Here is a 9741-nt window from a genome sequence, read left to right on the forward strand (position 1 = left end):
ACTCCCAAGTACAACTTAGCTAATAGGCTAAAGTACAAAGCTCACATAAATAGGCAGAGGCATGTATTTTCCTGCCTAAGCTAGAGGCTTAAGGCACACACAATGCTGAATTTCATGATTCATACAACCACCCACCAGCATTAAGTATAGGTGTCTCAACTACATGCCTGTAGGAAACGTAGAACAGTACCATAATGCTGTCACAAGGACACCACATCAGCCATCATTCTGAGGAAGATGACAATTTTTTCTTAGTTAGCATACAAAGCCAAGTCATAATTCATACAACCACCCACTAGCATTAAGCAGAGGTGTCTCAACTACACGACTGTAGAAATCGTAGAAGAGTACCATTGTGACATCGCAAGGACACCACATTAGCCATCATTCTGAGGAAGATTAGACACTTTTTTCTTAGTGAGCATGCAATGCCAAGTCTATTCGACATAAGCAATGCTTGGTCTTTTTTTATTGTTATACGCAAGCAAGGGTGCCTGCAGAAAAGATTTATGCAACCAATATTTCATCACAAGCTTTATATTGCAGACAAGGAATGAATCAATCCACACTTAACACACCCTGCTAACAATTCAAAATAGTCATCTGGTCATGTCACAGCATCGGGACAAAGTACTACGTTTCAGAAAACAATTTGCAAGCAGCAATTCGCCCTTAATTTTAATGTATCAAGCACAATGCTATCAATTATATGTACAGTGGTATATTACAATTTTGTGTGAATTTGATTCCACTGGAAGCAGAGATCTGCTCTGCAAATTCCACGTCATAATAAGAATGGAGGGATAGGGGTATTCTCCTGTTGTTACCGAAAGATCCAGCCCATGGCATAACACATCCCTGTAACTAAGAAACCACAGTAAAGCAACACTAGACCAGACCCAAAGCTTCTGCTAAGCCTCATACCCTTCAGAGGCATCATAACAAGTGCCCATGCAAGGCCTGCGGAAAGAAAGCCAATGATGAAGAACAAGCTCCCGTCATCATCTGCAATGAAAAGAGGTTCGGGGTATGAACTCCAGCAAGCTACGGCCAAAGAGAGACCCAAACCAACTACTGTGTTGAAGAGGGGTCCTGCATAGCAACCAGAGATGGCTATTTGTACACCATCTCTGCCACCACAAGCAAGAGCAAGATCGGCTACAAGGTCTCCAATGGAGTTGCCCCAAGCTAGCACTGTTAGCCCCAGAATTGCAGGGTTAATGCTGAAGATGGATCCTAGTGTTTCCAAAGATGCTACAAGCTGATCGGCAATAAGGTAAAACCAAACTATACTCATAAAGAAGCCTCCTGCTAGCCATAGCCACAGAAACCGATGTGGAGGCCTTGCATTTTCTGTGCTTATAAAAGCTAGAATTCCTAACCCTATGCCCAAGCTTCCACTTATCTCAAGTGTCACATGCATGGACTCTATGGAGCTGTTACGTTGGAGTATCCAAATTCCCCCTACAAACAGAGGGGCCAGAGTACAGCTGGCTATGGCTAGTGGGCGAGACCATCGTTCTTCTTCAACAACTGGGATTGTGAGTCGCCGGGGTACAGCAAAAGGCCACTCTATGCCATATTTGTAGATTAGTAGTGCACAGTCCTTGGATTTTGCAATAAAAGAATAATCATTCTTGCCTTCCAAAAAGTAATCCAACTCTGCCTCCAGCTCTTGGCTATGAAAATGATGATGACGGTGCTGCAATTGAGGAGAAGAGCTTGTCCATTGCGGCAGAGCACTCTCAACTGTAGCTGCAAAAAAAGGCATACATGGCATAAGAGCGCTCATTCACCGGGTTTGCTACAACATAACCACTGATCAGGATGACATACCAGAAAAGGTAAAATTACTTGGAGTGTAATACTTTCTTATGTCAATAAAACAGTACAAGGTTTGGGTTTCTGCTAAAGTGGACAGAAAGAGGATGCACGCCATCAGCATACTGTAATGCTTCAACCCAGCAAGTCTGTCACACCTAGCAGAAACTACAGGTACGTACATCTAACTAGTGCCGGAGTGTAAGATGTAATGCTTCAAATCTGCACCCCTACATAGGCTACAAGGCAAAAATATCCCATTACCTCCAAAGAGAGTAGGGAGTACATCTATGTACAGGGACATGTCAGCCATGGTAGTGTACCAAAGAATTGGCAAGCGTCATACATGTTAAATTACCCAAAAGGCAGTTAGTTGGCAAACTAGTTTTTGTTTTGCAAGATTGTTATGAAACTGTGTCACGGTATCAAGCGCAAGACCTCCCTTTAGGGAGGCAAGAGCTGTACCAATCAGGCTAGAGCCCATTGGCGTTGGCAACCTAGTTAAATGCAAGCTGACAAAAAGACGTTCTTCCCAAGCACTGCAAAATGAGTAAACAAATATGAAGGATGACTTACTTTGGGATAGGAGAGGATCCAGAACTGAGGATGCTCCTCTGTGTCGATTCTCCAACATTTCGGCCGCCCAGACTGACGCGGCATAGATAACATACACGCATAGAAATGAGATGGCCTCCCATAGGTGAACTTTCCCATCCAGTAGAATAACAGTGAGGACACCTGCAGAAGCCAGCAGAAACAGTGCATCCCGCACGAAGCACACCAAATTGATTCTCTCAGTCCCTGCCTTCTTGCATACCCTGGCTGTGACGAGGGCTACAGTACCAGAAACCACCGTGGTGATGAACAGAGCCCCTCCCAAAACAGAGCCAAAACCGATGCTTCCTGAGCGATCCGATGATACAAACGCTGCCACACTCGAAAACACATCAGGGGCACCATTTCCAATGGCGAGCAAGGTCACCCCAGCCACCGCGGGCGAGAGTTTCAGTGCATCTGACAGCTTCTCCAACGTGCAGCTGAAGTAATCCGAAGCAGTGGTTCCTAGCAGGTAGAAGAGTACCAGGAGCCATGCAACGACGGCCGCCGTGCGCACAGCCTGGTTGTCGTTGCCCTGGCATAGCAGAAAGCACCTCACAGAATCGATATAGGATAGGGTTTCGGGGCAAGGGCATACCTTGGCATCGCCATCGCCATCACTTAAATCATCTGTGGACACAGGATCTGTGATGTTGCATCCATGAGGGTAGGAAGGGGCCATACTCCATCGCCGGCTGCTCCGAGACCAAGGGTTAGGAGAGTGAGTAGAAAATAAGATGTGATGAGGCTGTGTCTGCACAAGATGGGCATTTGTGGATGATGCAGGTGCAGAGAGAGGGAGGCACAGGGCGAGCTTTGCTGAGAAAAGAAGAAGAAAGTGCAGGCTACGAAGCGTCATTCTGCAGCTTCGTCATCAAAACACAGGGAACAAAGGAGGGGGTCCGAAGCGAACACAGAGCTCTGGCTATGGCGGTAGAATGGACATCACGCCACGGCACTGCACATGCAAACGGGCGCCGGACCGAATAGCTGGTCAGCCGGGCCGCTACACACTTGACATGTTGACCATCCACACTAGTCCCACCTTTGTGTTCCATATGGGGGCCATTGTTAGGTTAATTAAAGGGCCACTTGGCTTCCATACAAGCTCTTTATTAAGTTAAATGGCCAATAATATACAAGAGGTGCAGTTTTTTGTTTTTGTTTTTCGAGCCACGGTTAGAGACGAGCGGACTCGTTTTGAGAATCGAACAGAGAAACGCTTTTGTCATTAGCTTCATCCTCCCCAGTCTCGGAGACGTTTTCGCTACTTCCTTAAGGCATTGCCCCAGAAGACGTCGCTCTGGCATTGCAACTCTAGGGTTGCTTGCTAAAATATGCATAAAGAAGAAAAATTCAAGAAGGAGATGAGATTCGATGGATAAGAAGAGGAGGAGGAGGGGCGCAGAAGAAGAAGAAGAAGAAAATCTATATTTAAATGATAAATTTTTAACACAAGCGTGCTTGTTATGCACAAAAAATTGCCTCCTCTTTCTTGTCTTGTTGATCTATCCCATCTAAATCTTTCCTACCATGCATAATAGGTCTATTTAATTTAAATAAATAGTATACGAATGCTAAGAGTTGATTACGTGAGGATAAGAGAATAATATTGGTGTTGAAATTTCAATGTTGAGTTATAATAGTTTTTTTGGGGGGATTGAAGAGTGGTTCTTTAGCTTTTATGAGAAAATCACATGAAAAGTGCTAGCCACATGTTGTGCATCGGTCACACTACTTTTGTCATGAAGTGTAAAACATGTTGAGCATTGAATGCTTCTAGAGCGAGTGTAAGTCTCGAGCGAGCTTTTTGGAGTGAGCTTTTCTTGACAACCACTTTCTCTCTCTATATCCATACCTCCACACTTCTTTCCTCTTCCCCTCCTCCTCCCAGCCTAACTCGACTTACCCAATCCTCAATCCTCTCTTTCACTCTCTCTCTCTCTATCTCCTCTCTCTCCATCCTTATGTGCTCTCCTCCCTCTCTCTCTTCCTTTATCTCTCTCTCTCTCTCTCTCTCTCTCTCTCTCTCTCTCTCTCTCTCATTGTAATTGCAAACACAAAACTCTCCTTAGAGTTTTTCCATCATAAAGAGGATAGTAGTAAACAAGAGAGGCCAACATTTAGTGTTGAATACATGTTGTACAATTTGATATTAAGCATTAAATGTGAGAAGAATATAGTACAAATTAGTAAACAAGATAGGCCAACATTTAGTATTGATTGCATGTTCTATAATTTGATATTAAGCATTAAATGTGAGAAGAATATAGTATAAATAAAAACATATATATATATATATATATATATATATATATATATATATATATATAGAGAGAGAGAGAGAGAGAGAGAGAGAGAGAGAGAGAGAGAGAGAGAGAGAGACTAGCAATTAGAGAGGAGGGTGGGTGTGAGAGAGAGAGGGAGACTAGTAAGAGCGTCGTCCTCTCTTCCTCTTCTTGTTTAGGTACGACACCCCCTTGGTAACACTCCTGTAGAGTTGCATGGCAAAACCTAGTGAAGATATTCCAAACAAACACAAAGGCAAGAAAGTTGCAGCTAAAACAAGAGCTACATATAGTGGAGAAGAAGAACGTTTGAATCCCTTGGATCTATTAATGTCTTAATGGAAGATGATGACTGTTGACTGGTAACATTGATGACCCACTTGGGTGATAGCTTCCGCACTTATGTCACTGGCACAGTTGGTGTGATTATGGTTAATATGCCGCCAGTGGATGACAGGCTGTGTGACAGCCACTTTGGAGTACTAGAGTTATGGCATAGTTATAGTGCCAGCTCATATAGTCGGGTTCACACTATAGACCAACCATTTTTGTATGTTGTTGTAGGAGATTACTTTCCCTTTATGTATGTACTCTTATCTTTTAGTTATATGGTTGTAGAGAAGAGAAGAAGAAAGAAGAAAATTTAGCCATCCATCTCTCTTGTGTCTTGCACTCTTATCTTTTAGTTATATGGATGACAGGCTGTGTGACAGCCACTTTGGAGTACTAGAGTTATGGCATAGTTATAGTGCCAGCTCATATAGTCGGGTTCACACTATAGACCAACCATTTTTGTATGTTGTTGTAGGAGATTACTTTCCCTTTATGTATGTACTCTTATCTTTTAGTTATATGGTTGTAGAGAAGAGAAGAAGAAAGAAGAAAATTTAGCCATCCATCTCTCTTGTGTCTTGCACTCTCTTGTATGTGTGTGTGTGTGTGTGTTATATGTACATTGTGTGCTATGTTATATACACATTATGTGTGCATATACTAGGAGGCTAACCCACATTAGGCTTGTGAGCATGGGAGCATGGGAACAAGCTCTAGTGGAGCATGGGTTAGGACTAACCTTAAGGATTAAGGTTAGGGTCAGGCATCCAAGGGTCACACATGGGGAATGGAAAGTCAAGAGTCACTTGAGGGCCCTCCTATATAATAGGGACATGGGGCACACTCAAGGGGGCTTGGGGCTTGGAGGCTTGGAGGCTTGCGCTTATGAGGCCAAGGCTATGTTATGCTCTCTTGTGTAGAGGTCCATATCTACTCTTCTACCATTTCACACTTTAGCTACATGCTATTGGATTGGAGTTATACCTCTTGATGGTATGGGACATCAAGGTAGAGATATGATGTATTTCATTATTATTCATGTGTGCATCCCTTGGGCTTGGGGGTGGTTGGGTGGTTGAGTTTATGCCTGATTTATGCATGTTTATGCATAACAATTATCTAGAGAGATCTTAGGGTTTTAACAGTGGTATCAGAGCAATCATTTAATTGTTGATTTTTTTAGTAAATTTTAATATTTTTAATAAAATATTATTTTGTTGATTTGTGTTGATGAATTGCAGGTGGATCGTCGATATGGTGATTGGAATGTGTGTTACTACAATTCAATGGACGAATCGATGTTGCGGGGGAATTCCGTGAGTTAATGCTATTTTTTCCTATTTTTTATGGTTAAAATCAAGCATTAATGGAATTTTTTACAAAAATACCATAAAGTTTATGGTGGATATTTTTGATAGAATGGATTCCCTGAATTTCTAGAATTTTTAGAAAATTTTCCTAATTTTTTAGGAATTTTTTTGAGCATTTTTTATTTAAAATGTATTTTTATACATTTTTTGCGGGTTTTTCTGCGGGAATGCGATCAAATTTCTGTCAATTTTCTACTGAAATTCAGTAGGGGATAGCATGTTGATGCACGAGATGCTCTCCCGTGTGCGTGGGACTCTCTCCGCCTCTCAAATGTAATTTTTTCTTCTTTTTTCCGTGAGAAAATCTCTTAAAGATGATTTTTTTGAACATTAATCATAATTAATGTTAATTATGATTAAAAAGTTTAATTAAAAACTTTAATCATGGATTAAAGTTAATCTCTCTGATTAAGAGAGAGAGAGAGAAGAGATGGGAGGAGAAAGAATGAAATGGATAGGAAAGGGTGGGGAGAGGGGAGAAGAGAGAGTCCCTCTCTCACAGTTCTTCTACGCGCAGGCGACGGGAAGGGGGGGCTGCGCAGCGCCGGCGGAAAAAAAACGCCCCCATCCCTAAAAAAAAATCAAAAGCTTAAAAGCTTATTAAAGCTTTTTTTATTTTTTTAAAATAAGTTTTTTATTATTAAAAAAAGCTTTTGGAGATTTTTCAAGAAAAAAAGCTTGGAAAAAAATCCAAAAAATTTGGAATTTGAGAAAAAAAATTCTTTGAAAATTTCTAGAAATTTCTTCTTGAAAATTTTTGGCTTTTCATCTTCCGGAAACCTTTGGCTTTCTGTTTTCCTGAAACCTTTTGGCTTTCCGAATTCCGGAAAAACTTTTGACCTTCCGTATTCCGGGAAACTTTTGACCTTTCACATTTTGATTTTTTTTGTCTTTTCATTTTCCCAATACTTTTGGCTTTCCGTATTTCGGGAAAACCGTTGGAATTCTCAAATTTTTTGACCGTTCGTATTATAAATACGTTCGGGGTAATTTAAATTTTTTAAAAAATCCCTAAAAATTAGTGGAAAATTAGATAAAGGTTATTTTAAATTTCAAGAAAATGTGGGGTTGGTGTTTGGCATGTGGTGTGTCCATTCGGGTGTCCGTGATCATTCAAATTCCTTTAAAAATATAATTTTTGACCCAAAAATTTAGAAAAATCCATTAAAATTGTAAGTTTTTATTGGATTTGAGAATTATCGGGCAGAATTGGAAATTTTATGAACGATGGCATTCTCAGAAAAAATTAGGAATATTTTAAAATTATTTTTAGAAATCCTAAAAATTGATATTTTTAAAATATCAATGGTATTTTGGTAAATTTAATTGCTAAAAATTTTCGAGAAAAATATAGGTTTGGAATGCCATAAGATAGGTTTGGTGGAATTCAAAATTATCATATTTTGAGGCCCTATAAAATTAGAAAAAATTATAAAAAAAATCATGATAATTCTTTTTCTCGAGAATTTAATATTTTTGAGGATTATTTAATGTTGAAGTACGTTTTCTCGTGCTGACATTAGATAGATGTGGGTTATTCGCATATTATTAATACGATTATACCTCGTATTAATGGATATTTATGTTTGGATTAATTCTAAATGATGTATTCATGATTTTTTACCATTATTTAGCCATTCTTTTTGGACATGTTCCTTAATTTCTTTTGATGGCTATAATTTACGTTCAAAGTGTGTTTCATCTTTAACACTTTTCCATGATAATTTATTTTGCACTTTTTTAAGTGTGGTTTGTACTTAATTTCTTAAGCCTCTATCATGGGTCAGTTGATCGGTTTGTTTTGGTGGATTTTTATTGGATATTTTCCAAGTTTTACATGGACTCATCAGGTTCTGCCTAGATCACTTGTGTCTAGGGTTTTCTTATTGAGTGCTACACACATGTGTTTCACTTTCTTACTTTGAAGTTTTATTTGAACAACACAACATTCATATACTCCGGATTGATGAGTTGGCCACCAATTTTAATGCTTCTTTTGGCATGATTTATGTCCATTAGATGGTATGCATTGTTTTTTATGATCAACTATGGTTTTTATGGATTTAAGGAGTTTCTATGCTTTTATCCATGGTTTTATAAGGATCTTTTGATCTTTTGGATAATTTCATGTGCCTTGAAGGTAGCATTTGCCTTCGTTTTTTACACATAATTTTGGAGTATATTTCTTATACTCTTGTATATATTCCAACTCGGATACTTAGTTGCTTATATATCTAGGTGAGTTATTTTTCTACCCTAACTTTATTGTGTTTTGGGTAGTTATCATTAGAAAGGCGCCAATAATTCAGTCTCAAGTATATAGAGATAGGTTTAGTATGTGAAAGTCTGGATAAGGCCATCTTATTCCTTTTATACAGGATTTTATTCATATTTTCCTAGACAACATACTAGGGGAGGGCATTCTTTAGATAAACTTCTTTTATCTATAGCCTGCATGTTTTGATGAGGGAAATCTCGTCGGCATTTTCACTTGTTGAAATCTCTTTCTTTAGAGTTCAAACAAGTTTATCTTGTTGTGTTCAAACAAGTTTATCTTGTTGTGTTCGGATAAGAAAATTTAGATTCTTCCTTTGTTGGCATTTCTTTCTCTAGTTCCATACTTTAGGTGATTTACACAATCAACCTGATAAGTTTACCGATGGATATATGTAACTCATCGAGACATTGATGATTCTCTATGTTGATATGGGTAACTCGAGACGTCGATTATTCCATATGCAGATGTGGATATGTCGGGGCGCCGATGAATCCCTGGTTTCTGCTATTATAATGCCATGTTTTCTTACTTTATTCTGAATGGTTTACAACGAGGAAGTTACTTTATTCTGAATGGTTTACAACGAGGAAGTTACTTTGAATGTGAATTGCTCTGATCATCCGCAGTAGTCTGATGGGCAAACAGAGTGTATGAATCAGATTATAGTGTATATGCTTCGTGCATATGTCTCTAGAAAATCATCATACTGGAAAAAATATCTTCCAATGATGGAATTTGCCTATAGCAGTTCTAAATTTACGGCTATTATTTTTTAGTCCGTACATACTTATGTATGGGTATCAACCCAGGGCACCTATTGATGTCGGTCTCAAGGACATCGATCTTGATGCATCGAGGGATTTCTTACAAGATATGCAGGAAATACTGACCGAAGCTCGGGATTCTATCACGAGTGCTCAAGATAGGGCACGGTTTTATACTGATAGGGGACGCTCATCGCGGTATTTTGAACCAGGAGCGTTGGTTTATTTTAATGTTCCTAAAGATTCTCAGACTTTGTCAAAAGGAAAATGCTCGAATTTATCTCCTAGAT

General features: G+C 39.4%; 1 protein-coding gene across 2 annotated transcripts; it reads right to left on the reverse strand.

The window, feature by feature from the left end:
• Window positions 1–682: 682 nt before the first annotated feature.
• Window positions 683–3409, reverse strand: LOC147611421 (cation/calcium exchanger 4-like). 2 transcript variants are annotated; one of them, XM_086784520.1, is made up of 2 exons: window positions 2398–3409; window positions 683–1749 (listed from the first exon to the last, which is right to left on the reverse strand). In XM_086784520.1, the coding sequence occupies exons 1-2, from the start codon at window positions 3275–3277 to the stop codon at window positions 824–826; spliced, it is 1806 nt and encodes a 601-aa protein (XP_086640646.1). In that variant the 5' UTR covers window positions 3278–3409; the 3' UTR covers window positions 683–823. The 2 variants fall into 2 exon arrangements, with proteins under 2 accessions (XP_086640646.1, XP_086640645.1); XM_086784519.1 differs by having other exon boundaries at window positions 683–1755; window positions 2398–3407.
• Between the last annotated feature and the right edge of the window lie 6332 nt (window positions 3410–9741).

Source organism: Cibotium barometz, chromosome 47 (genome assembly GCF_041138505.1).
Source record: "Cibotium barometz isolate CiBa-2024 chromosome 47, ASM4113850v1, whole genome shotgun sequence".
Classification (NCBI taxonomy): Eukaryota; Viridiplantae; Streptophyta; class Polypodiopsida; order Cyatheales; family Cibotiaceae; genus Cibotium; species Cibotium barometz.

What these genes read in the sequence shown, in the direction of transcription:
- LOC147611421 (XM_086784519.1), bottom strand. Translation starts at nt 3,277, where the DNA reads ATGACGCTTCGTAGCCTGCACTTTCTTCTTCTTTTCTCAGCAAAGCTC. An exon ending in GGATCCTCTCCTATCCCAAA is followed by an intron (nt 1,756 to 2,397) that starts GTAAGTCATCCT and finishes CTTTTTTTGCAG; the next exon opens with CTACAGTTGAGAGTGCTCTG.